The sequence below is a fragment of the Protopterus annectens genome, chromosome 13.part0 (genome assembly GCF_019279795.1).
Source record: "Protopterus annectens isolate FY-2018-M chromosome 13.part0, PAN1.0, whole genome shotgun sequence".
NCBI classification, from domain to species: Eukaryota; Metazoa; Chordata; order Ceratodontiformes; family Protopteridae; genus Protopterus; species Protopterus annectens.
In genome coordinates this window covers 466,421,793-466,447,634 of record NC_056747.1, presented here as the reverse complement: position 1 = coordinate 466,447,634, position 25,842 = coordinate 466,421,793, and the positions used below count along the sequence as shown (strand labels likewise).

General features: G+C 38.0%; 1 protein-coding gene across 1 annotated transcript in view; it reads left to right on the top strand.

The window, feature by feature from the left end:
* Positions 1–25,842, top strand: part of LOC122787918 (unconventional myosin-Vb-like) — a gene marked incomplete at its 5' end in the record, with an annotated part of 1,807,467 nt that overhangs the window by 1,521,711 nt on the left and 259,914 nt on the right. The window contains one exon of the mRNA XM_044054844.1: positions 17,575–17,664. Within this exon, the coding sequence (XP_043910779.1) occupies positions 17,575–17,664 (90 nt within the window). The remainder of the gene's footprint in view (positions 1–17,574; positions 17,665–25,842) is intronic.

The window sequence follows — 25,842 nt, the reverse complement described above, 5'->3', positions numbered from 1 at the left end:
ACTTATATATTTTAGTCTTTATAAATTTCTGATGAAATCATTAGCATTTTGCTTTGCAACAATGTTTCTAAATTGAAATACTGAACTTTGAAGTGTTTTAAAAAGCTCCTTCCTCTGTTGCTGTGATAGTCACCCACTGTGCATAAATTAAACATCACAGTGTGTTACTAAGCAGTTTGCTGTGACAAATGTGTGCAAGCAGCTTTCCAATTTAGTCACAGAACCAGAATAAGCATGCCAAGGTTAAAACAATGAGAAATGACTTTTAAAAGCTGTTAGTGGCATTTTTATTCAATAGTCTGGCATTAATTATCAAGCCAGTAAAAAAAAAATCTGCTTTAAAACTGAGTCAGGTGTGCAGTGAAACTGTGTGTGAATTTATTTGTTGACCAATGTGACTTTAAAATGCACTAGTGCATCATTTCTTCACTTACACTATTGCCTTTTCTTGAAAACAGCATTATTTTGGTTCCGTTTCTAAACCTAAGAATTTTATGTATACGTTGTGAATCTGCCAGAACTGAGTGCTATATTTCCATGCCATACTTAGTATTCATTCCCTGTTGCCCTTTGATACAAAATATAAGTAGAGTTGTGATGCTTCACAGCTCATTAGGCCTTGAAACGATCTTGAAATAGACATAGAAATGTGGGTGTACGTTTTCTATGTGGCATGGTATTGTGTTACAAGTTCTTAAAGCACCAATGTGTAGGTATGGCAATGCTAGACTTTTCCCAGTTAGTGCTGTTTTAACTGGTCATTGCTGTGGTTAATAGAGCATTGTTAAAGTGATTGAGTATTTCAGGTCCCTACTGTGTTAGATTGCTAGTGCAGGCTCCTTCTAGCTTTGCTGTAATGTATTGATAAAGCAATGTGTGGCTCTCTTTGTCACTGCTGTAATGCATTAAAAAAATAATATGGGGCCATTCCATTTGTATTACAGAATTGATAAAGCTGTGTTGGTTTCTTTCAGTCCTTGCTGCAGTGCATTACTGGCCAGGTGATGGGATGATCTGCACAAAACCATGGTGGAACAGTTTTGGGAGGTGTTTCTGTGTGCCTCCTGAAGGTATAGAACAGTAATGCTGATTGGTTTCATTCCTTGCTACATTTTCCTGCACTTATGCAATCTTCAGTTCTCCCAGTCATTGATGTAGCACAGAAATAGAATAGAATTAGTTTCTGTCTTTCATTACTGTCATGTTTTAATATATTATTGTTAGTTCTCCTGATTTGTACTCTGAGGTATTAAATGACTTTTTTTTAACTATTAGTTAATTGCAGTTTTGTTTTATCAGAAAAATTATGGATCTTTCTGATTGCTCCTGTAGTATGTCATCTTCACAGAGTAGTACTAGGTTTTGCCCCTCAATGGTACTATGCAGTGGTAGAGCATTGTTTTACTTCCAGTCATTGCTATATCTCATTGGCACAGTACTAGTTCCTGCATTTATCTTTCATTGTGCTGTGCTCATGCATTATTAGGCTAGTTCTCAGTGATTCTTTGTTTACAATAATTCATTGCCAAAGCAATGTCATGCAGTATTTGTTAATGTGCAAGTGGATTTGTATAGTAATGCTGTGTTCCATTTGTGACTGTTAACAGTACTTTGTAAAGAGAAGTGCTGTTTTGTTGTTTTCAAGTTTGTCGTGTCACTGTAGAATAGGGATGGGCATTACTCATCAATATGTTGGTCAGAGCAGGACAATTTTCTAATACTGTTTCAGCACTGATGCATTTTATTACTACTGCAGTTTACAGATAAAGACCTACTGCATTCTTGTGAAACTGCTACATTTTTGCATAACAATCTGCTTGGAGCTACTGTTATGCTGGTGGTATAATACAGTCACGTTGAGAATTCTCACTACTCCAGTTTATTGGTAAAAACCTTTTTACAGTCTATCACTTGTTCTGATATATTGATAACCTTGTTTCAGTCCAGCATCTCTTATGGTCTCATATTTTTGTGGTAGGGTCTCTTATTATATGACTATTCTGCTGCTTCAAAATCACAGGAAGTTTTCCACAAGTTAATTTAGTGCTGGGATACCCACACCTTTTCATAATATGAATTAGACAAGTGGCATTTTCTTCTATGTACTAAAATGACATCAAATAGCTTGCAGAATAGCATTAGACACAAGAGTAAGGAAGGATTAAGAATTGTCAGACAATGCAAAAATGTGTACCCAAGTCACCATATGTTAAATGACAGTTCAGCTGTTATGCTGTTATAAAAGGTACTTAAGTTTTCACATTATTTCTCTGTAGCTACTGTGAAATCCCTTTCTTGTAATTAACGCTCAAGAAAATTGCAGTTCAGGTTTGCCGTGTTTGTCAGACATAGTTTGTCTGGTTTGTGACCTGTCATTTGTCACAACTGAAATTCATAATTTTCTGTTGAAGTCTGAGCAAGAGGTATTTCCTACTTATGTGTTAGAGTAACAGTGCCATGAAATAGGGACTTTTGCTAGCATGTGGTTATAACAAGCATAAGCAGGATGGACCATACAGCTAAAAAAATTGTGTGTCTGTGGGGGGGAATATATAGATACACACACACCACTCCCTGCTACACATACGCACGCGCGCACACACTTGCATATCAACTCCAAGACAACAAATCGGCAAGGAAAGGGCACATTCCTAATTATACCCTGTTCTCGCATAAAGTATTGCCAGCACACTGCAGCTATCCAACTATTTGATCACTTGTACAAGCATCAAAAGTATTAAATATTTTGAACTTTCGACTACTAATGTTCCTCTATAAATATCGGTACCATTCACAATATTTTGCTATCTTTTATCAGGGCAAGATTTTTCTTGGACCGTGCAATGACAGCCTAATCCAGGGAGTTTCCATGTAGGACTCATGGTAACACTTGGATGGTAATTTCCCAGGGCTAGGTTTCGATGAATAGTTTGCAATGTGAGCTGAAGATGTGAAGCTTAATAAAGTATTTTATATATATATATATATATATATATATATATATATATATATATATATAAAATCAGGTGGGAGGGAGTGCCTCTTTATGGAGTTTACATGTAATTTTGTAATCGGTTTAGAGAGGAGCACATAAATCACCCAGTCCTTACTTAATGGAAAAGTCAGAGTTTAGAGGGAATGTAAACTACAATTACTCTGTAAAGACCCTGCATCTCCATTCCCAGTTGTATTTAAACTTTTACACTTAGATTTCTTTCCTGAATTTCTATAAACTTTCATGTCAACAGCATGTAGCCATTGTTTTATCTATTCGTAATGAAAACCTGTCATGTAACATACTGCATTGACTGTATTGGTTTTTAGGTGCAGAATACCTTAATGCATGTTGCATTTCAAGATGCTGTTAGCCGCCCTCATTTTCCCTCTGAGTCAGCCTGGCTGCAGTGTTGATGACGGGTCCCACTGATGGGAGAGTGTAGGCGTATTTTTTATTAGCACATTGATCCTGCCAGTTTCACATTAGGTTAAGAAAATGTAATTGAAGATATAGCAGCATGTGACAGAATAAAACACAGCTTTTGTCTTTGATTCCTTTTCTAAAAGACATAACTGTCAAGCTTCAGATTTTACAACCTTGTAAAGGTTTCATTACAATGGCATATTTATAACAAAATGCTGTTTTGTTTATTTTAATGGGACTTCTGGTTAACTGTAGTGCATGGACTTTCATTTTTTGCCAAAAGAACTGTTGAAACACTGTAGTCAGCAAAATGGTGCTTTACTGGTAATATAGTGATACATCTTTAAACTGAAAAAAGACTAAACCGTTTACTTTCTTAAAGGCAAAGTTATATCAGCTCTTGATGCTGCATTTATTTATTTATTTTTGTACTTAATCTTGGTTTTGCAGGAGAATGATGTTAATCCAGTCTCCCAAAGAGGAACTACATTTTTTGATAACTTTGGGGCAAAAGTTTATTTAAGTTATTAAACTGTGTGTTCATGATTTATATTGTTTGCTGGTGTTGAACTGTGTGCGGTTGTTGAGTGGATGTTTCATCACACATTTCTACATAGAATTATGTCAGGCTACAAAGCAACAACACTTTTTAACATTGCCAAAAAACTTAATCAGCACTCTTCTAGGTAATATGTGATTTCAGAAAATCAAAGGAGAGTTCCTTTACCATGTTTTTAGATTCTCAGGATTATACCTTGCATTGTTCATTGTCAACAGTATTAGTAGAATGAAGAAATGAATAAATGCCCTGGACCTTAGGTATGCATGGATAAATCAACTTCTGAATGGGGTATGATTGCAGAATTGTACAATGATGGCTCATTTGATTCAAAAACAAGCATACTGATTGGGCAGCCTAATCAACTTTCCAGTTGTAAATCGAGCACATACCAATAGAATGAAGTCTCTCTGCTGAAGTACCCTTGAGTGGCCAGACCTCTTATTGGAATATGCTGGGGACAGACAAAATAGAAGAAAAATCAGGCACATTATCAAAAATAAACAGAAACATACCTGATTTTCCTTCTGTTTCTGCACTGTCCCTCATAAAATCTTGACAGCAAAAAAAAAAATGTGCAAGAATGGGGATGCAAGTCTTATATCCATGCACAGTACGTCAGTAAAGATGGAGAAACATGGAAGAATACTTCAGCGCCCTTATACAAAGACATTATTTAAGAAAGGTAAATAATTTTTGCCTTAAATAATGTCATTGTATAGTAGCAATAATCCACTCCTCTGTGTGGGTATATCAAGATTTACCGACAGTTGACCGCTTAATCACTGTGGTTTTGCCCTCGTGATCAAACCACACCAGCCTTGGGTAAATCCTGATATACCCACATCTTGTTGGATTATTGCTTAAGTATTCAATCATTTTTGTTGTATAGTTTTCTGATTCAGTTCAGCTAATTATTAGTAGCAATGCCTGAAAATATGGCCCTCAGTTTTACAAAGTTACATCTCCAACCACTCCTCACTGAATGTTGTTGCATGGTTCTTTAATAATTAATATAAATCAGTACCATGGTAATAGACTCTGTTAAGCAGCCTCTGTATGTTTTCCTTTTAAACTCCTCAGCTAGATCTCCTTTGGTTAATAAAAATGTGTAATTGATTTAGGGGTCTAGCTAAAGCTAATAATAACTATTTACTACATGCTGACTTGATTTAATAATTCATCAGCTATAGCTTGGCTGCTAACAGTTTTAACATGTAAACTTCACTAGTCTCTGTCATTTGACAGGATATGGATAGATTTATGTAAATTAAAACCTGTTTATCTACTTTGGTGCTACTTCGTGTCCGCTCATTACTTTTTGTCACTAACAGGAGACACTTGTCCACTTTAAAGTTGCAAAGCAGGATCCTACATTTGCTTTAAATAGAAACTTAATTATTTGACAATTTCCAACCAAATGTTGCTTGCAATGTCTGTAACCGGTTATGTTTCATATAGGATTCTCTGTAACATGGTAATAGTAGCACTTTAAATGGAGGATAATGCTGATATGTCTTCTAGATAGATCCTACTTGACATCTCTGAAATGGATATATACAGGTGTCTACACAACACTTTTGTTCTGTGTTCAAATTTTTACGTTTCTCTGGCCACAACATCCAGATTAGTAGGAAATGTCTAGGCCTTTTAAATTTTGATTTTTTTTTTATGTATACCACACACTTGTTATCAAAATATCAGGAAAAAAAAATCAGAATATGCAATGTATCCAGAAACAGTATTGTTTCTTCTCATGTTGGTGATGAGTTTACTTAGTGAATATTCAGGAGGTCAAGCCTCACTATGTGTTTGATAGTGGGGACTTCTAGTACAACTTATGCCTTTACTTGCTCCTTTATTAACAGTTGTAAAAGCCCTAAGGCCTCAGGATTTCTATAATAGTTTACCTAATGGTATTACCTGGTTCATTTCTATTTATGCGAGGTAGTTTCAAGTACTTCTAACCAGACCTGTATTATCTACCTAGGTCCTTCTCTGGACACTTACCTGAGACCTGTGTTATCTACCAAGGGGAAGGTCTATTTCCAAGTCTGTTACCTTCCTTACTGCATTCTGGACATTCCGTTCACTAATAACCACCAAGGAATGGTCTGAATTGACTTAACCCACCTTATATCCCAGTGTAGACCAGAGCAAAAATAGTATCTACTTATAAGTCAGAGTTTGGAATTCACAGCATTTCCTATTTCCTGGTACCAAAATAATGGTATTGTTAAATCTGATGTAAGCCAGTGTTTTATATTATTTAATTTAGCAGGCTGTTATATGTAACATGCCTTTCTGGTGGATTACTAAGACAATGAGTAGCACTCTGGTATCTAGTATAACTCCATAAAATGAACATGTTAGCTGATGTCAGCCCTAGAAGCAGCCTTACCCCATGGGTCACATTGTATTGTTATTCTCAGCTATATTTTGATAATCTCATGCGAGTAGGGCCTCAATATATTTAATTTCTAGGAAAAAAAAACAGGTTCATCTTACTTAAAGGATTTTAATGCCTTCAGAGAAAAGAAACTAATGTTTAGTACCTCATTGTCTATTTCATCCATAATTTGCTTTTCTAGTAAATTCTGATAATTGGGTGAGCTGTTTTTGTAGACTGCGCAAGCACTTATATATGGTCTGCATATGGACTCCATGTATCTCTCCATCCAGAGTGACCCCTTGGATCAAAACTTCTTGCCTAAAATGCTGAGATAGCACCACTAAATAGCTTTTAGTTGTGGGATAGGGTCTATCTGTGTTGTACACCAGATATCTTGAAATGGCATTTATACTTCCCCTTTGAGCCTATAAAGAGGTTTTACTTAAATGTATAAATGTCCCCACTGTAGGATCTATTTTTTTCTGGACTCCATATATTTCACAATATTCCAAGAAAAAGCAGCAATGGATCCTAGTAAATACTAAAAAAGTAGTAAAAGGTTACTTTCAAAGTAACAGATCTGGTTAATACCCCACAGCTAGGGAATACATGGACTTGAGTCTGATAAGGGAAGGCTTCATGACTGGTAGAAAATTAACGAAACATCAGGTATTGCTGTTACTGAATACGTACATATCATATTATTTGTGAGTAAGGCAGAGGATTTTCTTTGATATGTGGAACTCAACAGAGGAAAAAATAACCACAGTACATTCTCTGAAGACAATTTTCCAGACATACTAGTGTGATTGAAATTTGGGGGCTTATATTGAGATATAGAGAAACAGACTATGAAAAAAATCCCAAGAACACAACAATGCCTAAAAAGATTGTGACAGAATTGCATTGCTATTTCATAACACATCTGTTCTACTGTTAATGTTTTATTTTATTTTTTTTAGCAAAAAATGGATTTTGTTTTTATATAGAAATAGTAGGGAATTCCAAATAGTATTATATTGCTTGAAATACAGCAATAGACTGTCCTTGCTGTTATTTAGTGCATGTGAACCATTATTTGTGAATGGAAATAGTTTTTTTTTTTTTAAACTGAATTCCACAGAGAGTAACATCACGCAGTACACTTCAGCAGACTATGGTATGTACATTATATATAAATGCTAAACTTGAAAATTCTCATTGCCTGCTGTTGAGATTTGTCTGGTAAACCACTAGGAAGCAGTTTGTTTATTTATTTATTTATTTTATTTATTGTTTGTTAACCAGGTTAGTCCAGCTGGACTTGTGGCCCTTTTTCAGTGGGAGACCCAAGGAGAAAAGTTCCAGTACATAATATAAAATACAGAAATTCACAACTTTACAAAATACAGAAAGTCACCACATTACAATAGACAAAATGAGTTGCTTAGTACAGTCTGTACAGAAATCACAGTTTTTACATAAAGTAAACATTGGATTACATTTAAGAGGGTGTCAGTTTGTGAGCATGTGTAAGATAAGCCAGAGGCTTGCGTGCATAAAGTTTTAAGCAAGATGTACTGAGCAAAACCTATAACAATTTTGTTAATTTTGGCAAAGAAAGTTGAGGAGTTAGTGGTGTGGGTGTTTTAGGTGGGAGCATGTGAAGGACATTCCCATTTGGAGGATAGATGGGAAAGAAGCATGGATTTGAAATTATGGTTTGGTATGGTACAAAGTGTGTGGGGGAGGGGTTAGAGAGTTTGAGTTTGGCTGTGGTGTGGGATAGTAGTAGTTGGCCAAGTGGGTGTAAGTGTTTGTGTACTTGTAGGAGGTTTTGGCCTTTGGATCTCAGGGAGCGGCTGGTTGTGTAGAGTATTAGAGATTAGGCAAGAGAAGGGCATTCTGTTGGTTTGAAGATGAGTTTGTGGGCTGTTGTATGTGGTATGTATATTAGGTGGTTGGGGAGTTCTAGCCAATTGAGGGTGTGTAGAGAGTGGCAGTGATGGGAAGAGTTTTTAGAATTGGTTGCAAATTTGCAGATTTTGTTGTAGCAAGCTTCGAGTTTGGAACGTAGGCCAAGTTGTAGATTGGAGAATAGGGAGCACAGTACAAGAGAGAGGGGAGAAGGAAGGTAGATGCGAGGATTTGTCTGGAGGAAGGGGTGAGGTAGTGGTTGTATCTCTATAGGAGACAGATTTTCTGGTGGGTTTTTTTGATTGTGGAGAGGATGTGGAAGTTGAATTTTAGGTTTTCATCAATGGTACTGCCAAGTAGCTTGGTACTGGGAATGATTTCTACAGGGGTGTTATTGTGGCTTTTGATGGAAAATAGGTCTCTGTTGAATTGGGAGTTTTTGGTAGGAGTGAAAATAATCAGTTTTGTTAGCATTTAGGGCTAGGTGATTGGATTGCATACATGATTCTGTTTTGGAAAAGGCTATTTGGGTTTTGAGTAGAAGTCTGGATGGGCAGGAGGCTGAGCAGATGATGATGGAGTCATCAGCATATTGGATAACTGAGGCATCTGGGATAGAGTGGTGGAAGTTGTTGATGAATATGTTAGAGGAGTGAGTTAAGTAAAATAAGTTGATATTTGAGCCAATGGGGTAAGAAACATTTTTTTACTCTTGCTTCTTGAGTCACTGCTTTTTATAATCATTTAATAAATAAAACACCAACATTCTACATAAAAGGTTAAGGAACTAAAATGTTTTGGAGGTGGGGGTCACTGTAACCACTGTTGTAGAGGAGATATTTGCATAAAGTGACTATTTTGAAGATTCATCAACTGAATCATTGGATGCCTCATCTGATACTAATCATGCAAATCACAAAGTGCACATACAAGACATGTCTAAGATGCCTATGCACATTGGAGACAATACACACAAACCTTGTTAGGTCCTCTTATGTTACAGCATGCAGTCTTATAAGTAAGGGGTTGCCCAGACTGTTTGGCCATGGAAGGCACAGGAAGCAAGATGGACAGGGCATTTCAGAGTGGGACCATTTCAGCTGTCATGACAAATGTTCATCATTCCCACTGCTGCAGTAGGACTTCAGGGTATATGGGTTGATTCCCTGCCTAAAAAACAACTGGCCAGCTTCACAATGCTCTGGCTGTCCACCCCCCCCCTTTAGATAAACACCTTCACTTTGACTGCTGATTGGCTAGCCCCAAGGAAGGAGAGTGCAGTCAGAGTGAAGATATCTTTGGTATTTCCTACTAGCTTGAGATGCATCTCTCTGGCTTCACGATACCAGCAATCAGCCAAGAACTTCATTTCTGGCAGGCAAGTCCACATTGGGAGCCTCCAAACAGAAATAGTTGCCCTTTTAAGAAGATATTTATTGTTGTTTGCTGACTAAAAGCAGTATTTCCCCTTTAAGGAACCCCTTTTTTTAATATCTGAAGTTTCATATCAGGGACAGCTGTTTTCAGCTATCTTTACCATTTAGCGAATTAGGGTTTTTTTTTTTTTTTTTGTTTATTTTTTTGTTTTTTTAAGTGTAGGGCTTGTGTTCAATTTGTGACAACCTACCTGCCATTTTTCTCTGCCAGTGTTTTTACCTTGGTAAAAGGAGTACTGACAGGGAAATTGAGTGCTGCTTTTGCTTTCACTTTGTGAAGTGTTTGGGACAAAGTGTGAGTATGTGTATACTGCTTTATGTACATCAGGTGGCAACTTACCTTCCTACTCACTAAAGCAACACTTACCACTTTTGGTTTCCCTTTCTTGGCAACAGCATGGATACTTGCTCTGATATTGCTAGTTCTATTCCCACAGTTTATAGAAAGAAAAAAAAGCACTTGAGAAAGAGCCTTTGCCATTGCTGTTAGGATCATTCTGTGCCTCAGCCTATTGTGGGTGAACCAACAGTAGCCATTGTTGCTCAGACCTCTCACTCACCTCTCTAGCTTCCTCTGGTGTAGTCTTTTTAGCCACCGTAAGCCGAGGCAGCCATGTCTTCAGCTGTTCCAGTCTGTGATATGTACATGGGAGGGCAATCTTCTGTAGGTTGGCAACACTGCAGGATATTCTTTACAGGGTAACAGAGGCAAGAGACCATTAGGTTAGATGTCTGTCCTTCAAGTCGGTCTTCTTCCATTGGGGCCTCCTTAAAGGGAATACAAAAGATTAAAATTTGTTTATCTCAAGAGGTAATTGCAGTTAAGAAATATGAATTTCTTATTTTGGCAAAGCATGCATTACAAGTGAGGAATCCTGGTGTGAAAATGCCATTACAGTTTGGACCACCTGTTCATAGATTTGTACCAGGCTGTAGACCACCAGGGTCTTTATAATCCTAGCTGTGTAACCCAACCCAGTTTATCCTCAAGTACATTGGATGCCTACATTGTGGAGGTATATTAGTAATAAGGGCTAAGGGTTATGTGTGGGGGATAAGTTAATTTGGGATTAGTTAACATACTGTCAGCCTTAGTCCATCACATACATGGGGGTCAAACCAAGGGTGAATTTACTATTTCCCATCCAGTGATCAAGGTATTGTTTGGAAAAGGGTTGGGTGAACTCTGCTTCACGTGTACAGAGAAACCTGTACCATGGTGTGAGGATCCTCTGAGATTCACATCTGTCTCTGCATGTTTTATTTATGTCACAGGCAGAGTTCAGGCCCTTGAATCTATTGTTTCTGGTATCTGTGGATTCCTTGTATGCCACACAAAGGTCACATCTCAGTAACCTGTAGGAGACTGAGAAAAGAGACATGGCCTTAAGGCAATCTATGTAGAAGAGGTGTTAATACTCAGGCTTTTCCTGGTAATAACCTTTGTGGGCATTCCAGCTGTTGCAAGTGCCTGATTAGGTACACGCCAAGGGGGACATTGTGTTTGATGGGTCTGATAAGTGCTAGAGTGGCACTATAACTTCCTTGGACCTAGATGCCATACCCTTGCTTATGAGTCGGGTGACCTAGAATGATTTTCTTAACTATCCTGATTGTGTTAGTCGAAGGCCAAAGTACTATCAACATATTTTCCCAAATCCTTACCTATTGGGTCAACTCTTAGGGGTGTTTTATCAATGGAGTAATTAGCTTGGGTGGACAACTTCCCAAAAGGCACTGTAATACATTTCTTTGCATTGGGTTTAATCTGTGGCTCTGGCAAAAATCATTTGTTGTGTCAGATCCTCTTATAGGATGTTGGTGGCATGGGAGAATTCTATGATGGCCCCCAATTTACAGTCATCTGGGAACTTGGTGAGCCAAAAGCCTTCAACATTAGTCTTGACATCTGAGAAATAGCTGCTAAACAGGAGCAGGCCCCAATACAGAGCCCTGGGGTACTTCACTGATGACTGGTCTCCAGGTGGAAGTGGTCTCACCAATCCTGATTTCTTGGGTCCTGTCTGTGAGCCAACTTGCAATCCAGTGAGTTATTTAGGGATTTATGCCTAGTTCATTGGATCGTAGGATGTTACCAGGCTAATGACCCTAGGACCCTTACAAGCCTAGCCAAGTTTTACCATAATTTCCCCGATTAGCACCTATCACCCCTGTCCAAGAGGGACATAGGTGGAACCCCTGGGGTGAATTTACAATTGCCCATCCAGTCGTCCAGATTGCATTTGAAGAGGGCCAATTAGGTGCTGTGCTTGACCTGAAGCGGGAGTCTGTTCCAAAGGTAAGACAACCTCTGGAAGACAAATCTGTCCCTCCAGCAGCTTCTATTAATGTCACATACCAGGTTAAGGCCATAGAGTGAGTAACCTGCATACCATTTGACTTACAGATGTGCAGCATTTCCAATAAAGCAGGGTGAAAGATTGCCTTATATGCAAGGCAGAGATTGCTTTTGCGTAGTCTGTATGAAACAGAATAAAGTGACATAAAGTGGAAAGGTGCATACCAAAAGGGGCAGTGTACTCAATTATTGGCCTGATGAGGGAGGAGTACAGGGAGATTATAACTTCTTTTTTTCTGGAGGCAGCACCCTTACTTATAAGATGAGCAATATGGAATGCCCATCTTACCACTGTGGAGACAAGGTGATCAAAAGTAAGGTTGCTGTCAATCTGTGTGCCCAGGTCTCTCACCACTGAGTGTGTACTTAGGGTGTTATTTATAGGTTCATAGGTTCATAGCTTCATACTAGGCTATCTGCCCTAAGGCATTTATAAGCCTAGCCAGAATGTGTTTGGCTTTCGCCACCCATTTAAAATTTATTTTGCTATGCCCTTTTTCGAGGTTAGTATACTGTGCCTCTGTCTAACAGTGACACAGAAGTGATACCCGGGGTAAACCTACGATCTCCCATCCACTCATCAAGATTCCTCTTGAAGAGAGTCAATGAGGGACTCTGCCTAACCTGGACTGGGATTTTATTCCAGAGTGAAGGGAGCCTCTGGGTTATGAATCTGTCCCTCCAGCATGCCCTATTTATTTCAGTGCTGAGGTTCAAGTCTCTCGAGCGCGTAGCTCGATGGGATTTGGATTTTCTGAGGTGCAGCATGTCCATTAATTCTGGGTTGGACATGGCTTTATAGGTCAGGCACAGATCGCCTCTGAATAGGCGGTATGCCACTGAGTAGAGCTGGAGTTTCTTTAACCGGGCAGCATATGGCATCTGTTTGAGCCCTTTGATCCTCTTGGTGAGGTACTTTTGGGGTCTTTACAGTTGCTGCAGGTGTCTGGTAAGGTACATCCCAAAAGGGGCATTGTACTCAATTATGGGCCAGATGAGGGATGAGTAAAGAGGCACGATGACCTCCCCTGATCTAGATGTGAATCCCTTCGTGATCAGGTGGGCTATATAAAATGTTTTTCTAACCACTTTGGCCATGTGGTTGTCAAATGAGAGACTGCTATCAACTTGGGTCCCCAGGTCCCTAATTACTCCTTCTGTACTTAATGGATTACCACCTATGTGGAAATTTGTGGGCACTTTGTTTTTGCCAAAGGGGATGACTATACACTTTTTGGCATTTAGCTTGAGGCCATGGCTCTGGCACCAGTTGTCTGTTTCTATGAGGCCCTTTTGGAGGATGCTTGTGTCGGCTGGAGAGTCGATTATGGCACCCAGTTTGCAGTCATCTGCGAACTTGGTCAGCCACAGTCCTTCCGTGTTGGCCTGTACCTCCGAGAAATATATACCGAACAAGAGAGATCCCAGGACTGAGCCTTGTGGGACACCACTTGTAACTGGTTTGGAGTCTGACATGGCTCCAGCAATTCTAACCATGTGGGTTCTGTCCTTGAGCCAATTTGCAATCCATCTAGTGACATAGGGGTTTATATTTAAGCTGGTGAGCTTATCTATAATGCCCAAGTGGGGTATTGTATCGAAGGCTTTTGCGAGGTCCAGGTAGGCTGTGTGGACCACCTTCCCCTCGTCAATGGCCTTGGTGACTGTTTCAAAGAAATCAACCAGGTTTAAGAGGCAGGATCTGCCCTTAAAGCCGAACTGGGTAGGATCCAGTGTTTGTAGGTCCCCAATATCTTTATTTAGGACGCCCATGATGATCCTTTCCATAGCTTTGCAGACCAAGCTAGTCAGGCTTATGGGGCGATAGTTTCCAGGATCCGTTGAGGCACCACCTTTATGGAGAGGGACCACTGTTGCAGTACGCCACTCTTTGGGTGCATATCCTGTAGTAAGGATGAGACTGAACAGTAGTTTTATGTTTGGGTTTAGCTCTTCTTGGAGTTCATGTAGGACGTAGCCCGGGACACCGTCTGGTCCCATTGATGGATGTGGTATTTAGCAGGAACATCATTCTTTTTTTGCATTGAGTTTAAGGCCATGATTTTGCACCAGTCATTTGTTTGTGTAAGACCCACTTGTATGATGTTGACATCATTTGGTGATTCTTTAACTGCTCCCAGTTTACAGTCATCAGCAAACTTTGTCAGTCACAGACCTTTAGTTTAAGCTTGCACTTCAAAGAAATAGATTCCGAACAGTAGAGGTCCCGGGACTGTTCCCTGTGGAACACCACTCATTACAGGTCTGCTGTTGGAGGTGGATTCCCCTATTTCGGCTTTATGTATTCTATCAGTGAGCCAGTTAGTGACCCATCTAATGATATACTGGTTGATACCTAGCTGGATGAGTTTGACAATTATACTTGAGTAGGGGATAGTTTCAGAAGCCTTGGCTAAGTCTGTGTAGGCTGTATGCACAGATTTCCCCTCATCAAGGGGCATGGCGACTGTCTCGAAGAAGTCCACCAAGTTTAACAGGCATGATCTGACTTTGACAAATCCAAATTGAACAGCGTCAAGTGATTGGAGGTCACTGATGTCTTTGCTAAGGTCTATGATGATTCTGTCCATGGCCTTGCAGATCAGACCTATTAATCTGACTAGCCTTTAGTTCCCAGGGTTAGTGGAAGCACCACCTTTGTGCAAGGGGATGACGGTGGCCTTTTTCCATTCAGCTGGGATGAACCCAGTGCTTAGACTATATTTGAAAAGAATACCCAATGGTGTTGCTAATTCTTTGAGCCCATGTAGGATGCAGCCTGGGATGTTATCAGGTCCCATGCATGCTGTGTTTTTGACTTTCGAGCAGGTGTTCATGACCTGCTCTTTAGAGATACAGGGTAGAAGACAGGTGTTAAGGATGTCTTGGTAAGTGTGGCAGGGAAAGGGCAGTGAAGTTTTCACAGAACCTGTCTGCTAACAGGTTAGCAATGTCCATAGGCTTGGTATATGTGGTATCATTAACTACCAGTTCAGCACAACTCTGAGCCTTTCCTTTTAAGTTACGGACGTAACTAAAGAACACCTTATGGTGTCCTTGGTTGAGAAAGCTAATTTGGATTCATAGTTAGCTTCGGAGGACTTCACAAGGAGTCGTATTTGCTTGTTTAAGATGAGAGAGTGTTTTCAATTTGAGGCTCATTCCTTCTTCTTCTTAGACAGCAGTTTCTTCCTCTTATTGTAAAGCCTGTTAATGGCAGTTGTCTAACCAGACAGGTATGTTCTTCCTTGAGGAGCTTGTTTTGGTCCCATCAGGTATGGCTGAGTCAATGCAGTATAAAGCATTTGTGTAGAATTTGGCATAGTTGCCAGTTCCATCTGAGGGAGGAGGTGCAGTGAGATGAGAGCTTGACAACAATACCTGAGTAGGGTATTGATGAAACCATTTTTCCCTCATCCATAGTCTTGGTGATCCTCTTGAAGTCTACCAGGTTGAGTAGGCAAGGCCTTCCATTGACATAGCCAAACTTGGGATGGGTCCAGTGTCTGTAGGTTGCCACTGTCCTTGTTGATGTTTTCCAGGGTAATTCATTCCATGGCTATGCATATTAGACTTGTCAAACTGATGGGTCTGTAGTTTCCAGGGTTGGTTGATGGTAAAGAAAAATCTGTAAAAAAAAAAAAAAAAAAAAAGGGATCTGTAAAGCAATTCCTTAGGAAGCAGGGTGTGATAATTCTGACTGAGACAGAAGCTGTTGCCTAAGAGATGAAACACTAGGATGTTGGACATAGAAGACTATACATTCTCAAAAGGTAATCAACATCACTAGAAAACTTATCTAAGAATGGGCTTGGCAATAATCATTGGTTTTTGAACTTACCCTTAGGGCATCACAAAAAAAGCAATCATCAAATATATTTTAAGATCAAATCTAAAGTCCACCTTCCTTCAGACCAAACATACAGTATACTCATGAAACCAAAAGCCCCAAAACATGTGCATACAACATTCTCATTTATATAAAAGCTTTTAAAAGGCTTGGGTGACTTGTTAGCACAACTATTAAATTCTTTCCTTGTTAGGATTACAACACAATTTCCTTGTTATTGGAAAAATGTTAGGAATTGTCTTTTTTACAGTGTGAAAAAAATGCTTAAAGCTGCTTAAGGAACATACGACTCCTCCTAGTTATAAAAAAATGATTTATTTGATGCATAATCATGAGACAAAGGCACCAACGTTTGTTCTTTTACCTTTACTATGCCCTCATTTTCTTGCATCTCTTTAAGCCCCTGTACTGTAAAAGTTTTTTGTTCATGTAATCTTGTTTTTTTATTTAGAGATTTCTTCAATAGGTTTCCATTGAAAATTACTTTTGTCTGTTTAGACTATCCCTATCAAGAAACAAACAAAAAAAAAACAGTTTTTATTGCACCAGTGCCTTGTTCTAAGATGAGATGAAAATTAGTTCAGTTTTTAACTTATAAAATTGTCTGCAAATCTTGGGATATTGACCATGGTGAAACTTTAATAGCCACCACCTGCATTTCTGCATGTAAAGATCTGTATGCAGTATGCATATTTCATTCTCTTATTTTGATGACTTTTAAGTCTAGCTTTTTTTTAACATGTCTCTGACTAAAATATTCTTTAATAGACATCACATTAATTATAGCGGTGTAACAGTTTTGGAATTTATGCATTTCTTTGGGGGGGGGGGGTGATTCCTCGTTCTGTTATTTTGCCACCCACATTTTCAGAGAAGCTGCCTTTAAGATTTTTGTGCATTCTGTTTAACTAAAGTTTGGCTGTGATCCTGTTCCTAACTACCTTCTTACATTTAAGGTGTTTGGTTTCTGTCTAAAATATTGAATTGTATGTTTGTCAAAGTAATTTTAAGACTGACTGCTATATCCCCAGCTTTAATTACATGTTTAACTTGATGCATTAGGGATCTAATTGTCCTTGTTAATCATTGTGTTATGTCCCATTGGAGAATGTAAACAATGTGCTCAATGGCTAAAACCGGATGTTTGCCAGCACATTATTTACAACTTAAAAGGCTGTTTTTTTAGTATTGCTTTAGGTATTGAAGACTGTCTAAGTGCAGCTATATGTCTTCACAGATTAACTCAGAGCTTTGGTTTCATGATGTGTTTGGAATCTACAAGTAGAGATTGTGAGAATCAACACCAGATGTACAAGATGATGCTTATTAACCACTGGTAAACTGGATTTTGTGCTATAGGTCCTGCTGCTTGTGGTTTGAGATTCTTAAGCAAAACTGATTAGTTAAAATATGTAAATTTTATTTTACTGAAAAAGCGAGGAACATAAAACATGAGGTACTTTATAGCATGTTCTTAATCAGATTTTAATGTTTTATTTGCACATTTCTTTCTTATATTATTTCTTGCAGTCATGTATAAAATTGCTTCTCATCTTACTTGTCACATTATAAATATGTTGTGCATACTGTTGTACGTATTTATCTTTAGGATGCTGTTATGGTAATTTAAAAGAAGTATATATTTTTTTTTTATTTTACAGCGAAACAGTAACAACTTCAACATGCTAGCATTTTGGCTTTCCAACACCTGCCGTCTGATGCACTGCTTGAAACAGTACAGTGGAGATGAGGTGATATATTTTTTTCACACTATCACTCTATATTTAGCCTCACTTTAACACATTTCTTTCTAAGCCTTATATTTTTTTCCTTCTGAAAATCTGAAATTGCATATTCTGAATAAGTTTTGGCTACTCAGTATTATTATTTTAAAAAACCAAGTCGTTTTGAAAGCACAAAGATGCACAACCAGTACACTAAGAATTATAGGATTGTTTCAGCAGCATATGACATAGGAATTCAGATTTACAGATGTCTTAGAAGCAATACTTTGCATCCATATTTATTACTGTTTAGAGCAGGTTGCAAGATGTAAATACTGTGGTAAAATAGCCCAAAACATTGGTGGCTTTGACATTACCTCTATGACCATCTTAATGGGACATAGGAATGTGGTGGAACAAAAGTGTGTTCTGGCCTAATATAACATTGTCTTTATACCCTGACTATTGACCTTTTTGCCCTGCACTGCTGGATTTAAATAGTAGTATGGCTGTAAACACATGTCCCCCCACATGTGCATTTGCTGAAGTGATAGTTTGCATTCTATGGCATCATACTTTTCTGCTGTGAAACTCTTGACAGTACCTCTAACATACACATTTTAAAGTATAATTAACTGACACTGAAAGGTGAAACCGGTATCTCAGGTGGAGGAGTTTAATTATCTTTGTACCTGTTTTTCAAATAAAGGTAGAGGGAATTGGGAAATTGATCAAGAGGAGTAGTACTGCAAATGTTTTATGGCACTAGTTTAGCAAAGTGAGAATTGAATCAGGATTTACTGGTCAGTCTGTGTCCTCACCTTAACATTATTTAGAACTATGAGGTTAATAGTGGTTTGAAAGATGGGATTTGCAGATAATTAGTGGAAGAAATGGGGGTCCTTCATGGAGTAGTCTGGCTCACTTTCCACAATACAGTGAGGGGGTACTGAAGTCTAAGAGAATCTTGGAATTTAGCAACTATTCCTCCAAGATGAGAAATGTCTGTTAAGGTTGCTTCATGCACCTTCTGAATATGCCTCCTGGATCTCGGAGTAGGTTTACAAAGAATGACCCACTGTGGAGAGACCCAGGGTCACCCTAGTACACTTTGTGGGGGGGAGGGGGCTGATATTTTCAACTTGTCTAAGAATATTAGTTGAGCCCATATGATGAGCTGGAGACTATGAAATTCTGATCTACCCAACAGAGCTTGCTATCACTGCAACTCTCAATAGAGGAAACAGTTTTGAGAAAATAATAGGTGTTTGATTTTGTTCACTGTCACAAATGTTTCAGTGATCGTGGAAATAACTTGGAGATCAGAAACTTTTGTACAGCAAAATAATCCAGTTTACCGAAATAAAGATGTACTGTTAGTGTTTGCTGATTTTTGTAAGATTAAGAGTTTTACAGGGTGAAAAGGCAGGATGAGTAGAGTGATGGGATAAACGGTTGGCATGAGAGGGTCAAGCAAGCATAGATGGAAATAAATAGAATGGTGACTAGTTAGAAAGTAGAAAAGGAAATCAAGGCACTTCTGTGATCTCCCTCCCAGGCAGGGTTTGAAATGGACTTTCACACTTTGTTCTCTGTACATGTATGTGCAGATTGGGTGCATGCAAATGAAGTCCTAACGTGCATTGAAATGCAGCTGAAGTTCTTCCAGTCTTAAATTTGTGTTACCAAGTGCTACCAGGAGTGTTTTGGCAATGATGTTGGGTAATGGCATTGCTCTTTGCACAGGAAGTGAGTAATTACTTGTGCCCTATGGAAATAGGGAAAATGTCAGCTGAGACTGCTACCTTTTGGAAGGTCATTAGAAGTCATGAGCATCATCTTGTTCAAATAATCAGCACTAACATTAAGTCTGATTTCATTCTAGCATTCTGTGCTATTAATGATCCAGCTGTGCTTGATTTTGTACCCCTCTATGAAGTACGCAGTCAGTCTCACACCCAGCTCAAAATTTGCAAATAAGATTTGCTTGGTTGGACAATTTATTACTCAATGCTTCCTCCATCTCGGGAATAATTGCATACAAAATGGTGATATCCTCCCTTCCTTTTAGGCAAACCTTGATAATTGGATGAGTGCCTATACATTATTGATATGACTTTTTTGCCCTCATGGAGGCAGAAGGTATTCTATGATGCTTGGTATTGACAAGGTGATTATGGTCCATGGACTAAACATACTTTGTAAACTCTGAATCTATGGAAAAATGCTCTATTAAGATTTTTTTCATAATTTCTTTTTTAGTCTATCCTAGCCTAATTGTGTCAAGATCCTTCTCTCTGTTCTGTGACCCATTTGTTGCCCATGTCCCTGGCTTTCCACAGCTATATTACCAGAGGGATGCCAGCATTGAGAGGTCCCAGGCCATAATCTAAAGCTGTTACAGTTTTAACATAGTCCTTTATTTCCTCCCACATGCATGTCCAGATGGCAAGGCTTGTTGGAAAGGCATGCAGTGACTCACTGGAGCTCTGCCTAAAAGGTACCTCATTCATTTACTTTTTTGAAAGACAAGAAGCACACACAAGATTTGAAATCACTGAGAATTTTCTGGATTCATTTTAATTTTGCCCTTGCTTCTTATATCCATCCTTCATTATAATGGTTGTGAAGGCAGTATGCAAATACATTTTGACTTGCTGATTTTGTTTGGTTTTCCTTTACCTTCTGCCTTGTGTGACCGAAAGTCAAATGTGTAAGTACAGTACAGAGCTACTTATATGACCAGATGTTGTGTCCATTCCTTTGCATCCAGTTTAGATGATTAATGTTCAGCTGCTGTGTCTTCCTTGGTTGTTATTGTATTGAGGCAATAACATTGTGCAGAAGTCGATGTATTTTATACTGCTCTATTTATTTAGTTTTAATATTTTCTATGTCAGTGCAAGCAGAAGGAATCTTGGTAAGCAACTTAAACCATCATGTGTACTACAGTGCAAGTATCAGAAACAATTAAATGATAATTCTGCACCCATTATCCTAAAAGTGTTGGTAGCAGTGCTTGGTGAACCCTGGTAGGGACAGTATGTTCCGCTCAGTGGAGACAGGAATGGGGTTACAGGACTGAAAACCGGGGACTAATTTCCTTGCACAGAGCTCAAAGCTTGTTCTAAGAGGCAGCCAAGCTAACAAAGTCCTGCTGGTCACATTTCTGTCCAAGTGGAGGTTATGGAAATGAATTTGTGGTTGAGGCTGTTGGGAGTTTCATGCTGATTCTCATGCAAATGGCCATCAACTTGGATTCACAAAACACAGGTCCTGACAATGAGACTTGATTCAGTTCTGCAGCTGAGTAATGAGTAGAATCCTATATACATGTTGTATCAGGACATTGGCAAGACTTTTCACACTTATATTCCACAAGCTAATGTGGGTAAAAAGCTGACTTAACTGTATGAAAAGAATGGCGGATTTGTGTGTGTGTGGGTGGACTCCAGAGAGTCTATCTCATGAACTTTAATTCAATAAAATCAAAGCAGACAGGCAAAAAAACATATAAAAAGAAAAACTATCACAAATCATGTTGAAGCTAGTCACTGTTTAATAATGTAAAATAAAAATTCCAAATGACTGAGCACTTTCTCCTTAAACTAAAGCAAGCTTCATCAGTCATTTGAAATAATGTATAAACAACTTAAAGTACCCTCACTTGCATAATATGCAACCAATCACATCGTAACAGTTGTATTTAAATTAAATTACCCCTACTTGTCTAAAGTTACAGTGAAACATAACACCATAAATAAGATCGCAACTTACATTATGTGCACCTCAGCAAAAAGAAAGGTATATAAAATGTATATACAAAGAGCTGAAACTATAAACAAAAGCATAACACAACTTACGTTGTTTGTTTTGTCTAAGTACATTATTATACAATGATACAGCATTATTTAGTCTTGAAGTTACTCATTGAAATGAATTTATTTTTAACATTTATAGTTTCAGCTCTTTTTTATACACATTTTATATACCTTTCTTTCTTTTTGGTGAGGTGCACATAATGTAAGCTGTGATCTTATTTATGGTGTTATGATTCACTGTAACTTTAAACAAGTAGGGATAATTTAATTTAAATATAACTGTTACAATGTGATTGGTTGCATATTATGCAAGTGAGGGTACTTAAAGTTGGTTATACATTATTTCAAAATGACTGATGAAGTCTGCTTTAGTTTAAGGCAAAAGCGCTCATTCATTTGGAATTTTTATTTTACATTATTAAACAGTGACTAGCTTCAGCCTGATTTTTTCTTTTTATTTTATATCTCATGAACTTTGTTGATGACAATTTTCAAACCCTAGCAATAGGCTCATTTAGCAAATGAAATGCAAAGTGTCTTCTAAAAGGTCTTACATGAACTGAGAAGGCATGCCTGATTGTGTATCATTGTGGTCTATTTTAAATTGAAAAAAGGTAGCATTTTTGCCATAATTCATTGTTATCTTCATATGTTGTTTTTTATTGTTGGTAGATAAGTAATTCATGTGTTACAGCCATTTATGATAAACTATCTGTTATGAATGCTTAGGCATGAGCCAGATGTAAGGAATGCATATCTGGCATCTGTAGCTGAAGACCGAGAATCTTTATTTATTTTTATTTAACATTTGTTTACCCGGGAAGTGTGACTGGGCTAGTTGCCCATTTTCAGCGAAGGCCCGGAGAGAAAAGCTCCACATAAAAGTATACAGTATAACAACACATAATTATACAGGTCAGAAAAATTATAAAGATCATAAAGCATATTGTACAGTGGAATACTTTTCAATAATTGTCCAATAACATGCAATCACTTTGTCAGAATATAACAAAGGTGCATACCCTAAGTTTAATATAATCATTTTATTAAGAAAAAATAATTAAACCTACATGTGTGGTGAAAGTGTAAGTATTCTGTTAACTTTGAGTGCAAAGACCTCTGTCCTTGATGACTCTCCCAGTAGGAACATGCTGAGAAGACTCTGCTCATAGGCTCTGAAGATCAGTTTTCATGTGGTCATCTGTATACCAGTAGTGCTGCTGCTAGAATTATATGTACAGACAACTACACGAGTCAAATGATTTGGATACTGTACACATACCTCTTTATAAAGAAGTATCAGTGCTTTGTTCAGGGATATATTTGGTCAAGACTCAGGAGTTGATAAAAGATGTGCAGTGAAGTTCTTTTTACCATGGGAGAGTCTTATCCTCCTTTCCCATCTCTGTGCCAGCCACTGCTATAATTAACTTTTCAGCATTACAAATTTAAAGTTTTTGAGAAACCACCATTATTATCATAAGGGGATAGTGTATAGTTAGGTCCTAGAACATGCAGAGTGCTAATGGACATCTCAGCAGAGTGAACTGTGATGGTGAGCGGTGTCTGTGTGTATCAGTACTTAGCAGACTTTCTGGGGCAGAAGTATGCTAGGAATCTGTCCCCCCCCCCCCTGTTCACAGCCATTCAGTCATTTAAGAAACCAAAAAAAATTGTGTTATACAATACAAAATATGCAAACCCTAGTGTTTAGGCATTTATAACGCTTGGAAAAAAGGCATGAGGCTGTTCCCATGAAAATTTTGCAAGGAATGTCTGTTCTAAAACCACAGTAGTAGTACATTCCAGAAGTGCCGGACATTAAAAAAAAAGATTGATACCATGAGGTCTGCAGACACGCCATGGGAACTACCAACACCCCCAAGGAGAGCAGAGTGGGGACACTTAACCAGTGTGATAGGAAACCAACAGCTTTTGCTGATAGAATAGAGGAAAGCTGTACAAGGTTAAAAAAAAAAGATCATGGTCAAGAGTTTAAATTTTAATATGCTCAAATAGTCAGCTAGTGCAGGTCCTGCAGCACAGGTGTAATGTAACAGGAATGAGGAATATTTGTCATAAAATAAAAAAAGCACAGGAGAAGATGTGCATCAACTGCAGTCATTTGAGTTCAGAGTCAAGGATGAGGCCATTATGCACAGAGCTATCTTTACGTCTTTTGGAGGAAGGTGTTTGATACAAACTGGAAACAAATTCGTAAACTGTTGGGTAAAGGTTGCTACTCAACACGAAAACAATGAAAAAACAAAGTCCAGCTACCACCACAGCAGCTGAGGTATAAACTCTTTAATTCTAGTAAACCAATATAACAACACTCAGAAGTAAAAGCAAACAATAAAATGAAGGCAAGCATTTTTGTGGTAACTATGACTTCTTCTTCAGACCTAGCAAAAGTATACAGACTCAAAAGATTCAAAATCACAATAGCCTATCACAAATGTCTAAAGGCAACATGTCATATGCAGAGGGATGCAGTTATCAATCTAAAATGCAAATTAGATGTAATTATAAACAGCATCAGCACTATCTTAGAAAATAGAACACATCTAGTTAAAAAAAAAAAAAAAAGTATTGGCACACAGCAGATGTATAGGAATAACTAACTCGTTCATACATAATGTAAACATTTTTCTTATGAAGTGATAACATATAGAAGTGATACAAACCTACCAAGAATGAAAATCAAGCATTTTGCATTTCTTTGTAATCAGTTTTCATAACCTTAAATGATGTAAAGCTAAAATGAAAGTAGCTCTTGCTGACAAGGTTCAAAACACAAGCATGCGTCACATTGTGGGAGTGACCAAAACCGCAAAATGGGAGGTTAAAGGCATGTGCACCAATTTCTTGTTCAAACTAACCATATGGAAATTCTGCACTAATCCAAAATCAATATAAAATCAATGAGACGATATGTACCTTACCAAAGAATTTATAACTAGTCAGCAATACAAACTCAATAAAGCAGTGTTCCTACTTTCAACACAGGCTTCAAAGAAAACCTGCCCATTGATCCCTGGAAACGTATCGGCTCTTAGTTCAAGGATCCATAACCAACTCCCTTGCTTCAGTTCTGTTCTTAATGTCACCTCCTCTGTCTGTATGCAACAATTCTAAAACAAAGAACTTAAAAGTATGCTGACTGCCAAAATTATACACATGCTATGCCAATGCATTACTAGCCTTCAGATTCTTAATATCATTTAAATGTTCAAGTATCCTTTCTTTTAGACACCTATTCATTTTAGCTATATAAAAAGCAAAACAAATTTCACAGAAGGCATATATCAAGTTCTTACTCCGTCAGCATAAAATGCAAAATCTATGAAGTACTAGGGATGGGAGCAAAAACTCGTAGTGTGAATATACATATCTTCACGTTTGCATCTCCTACATGAGAAGGTTTCTTGTCGTTGAAACACCTGGAGATTCTCATTACTGTTCTTCCTATAATAAAGTTGCCTCTTGAAGGAAAAATTATTTTTAAAAGAAAACTTACGGGACTCATCCAGCAACTCCCTAACTTCTGTATCAGCAAGTAGTTTTTCAGTTATTTTTTTATATCCCAACAAGATTGATGTCATTTGAATAAGTAAGCAAGAACCTTACTTTCTTACTTGGTTTTCAGCATCACTTGCATTTGTTGGAGAAACATCAGTAAGATGTGGTTTAGCTACACTACCCCTTTCTCTAAAAACATAAGTTACGTATGCTTCATTCTCATGTATGTGGTAACCCCTATTCAAAAAATCTACCTTCAAATCACTGATAACTTTATCAGGCACAGCATCATCACTATGGCGTCTACAGACTTGAAGAAATTGACCCCTGAGTACAGTCCTAGGAATGTGTCAGGGGTGCATACTTCTTTTGTGTAAAAAAATATTCTTGCAAGGTTTCTTGTACAACACTGTTCTAAAACAACCTAAAATATCTCTACTGACCCTAATATCAAGAAAATCTACAAGGGTCAAAAAAAATTCATAACTCTGAATTTCAAAAAGAGGTAGTTCCATGTAAGGACTCTCATAAAATCATCAAATACCTGCTGTTTTCCATCCCATATCAAAATATATCATCAGCTAAGCATTTACAGTAAACTACATGTGTAGCATAATTGTTATTCTTCAGAATCATGCTTGTTTCCCACTGTGCTAATACAAGGCTGGTGTAACTATTGGCACACGCAGTGCCCATAGCCACACCAAACTTTTGTAGATAAGTCCTCACTAAAAACAGAATGTCTGTATACTTTTGCTAGGTCTAAAGAAGAGGTTGTAGTTACCATGAAAATGCTTACCTTCATTTTATTGTTTGAGTATTATATTGGTTTGCTAGGATTAAAGAGTTTATACCTCAGCTG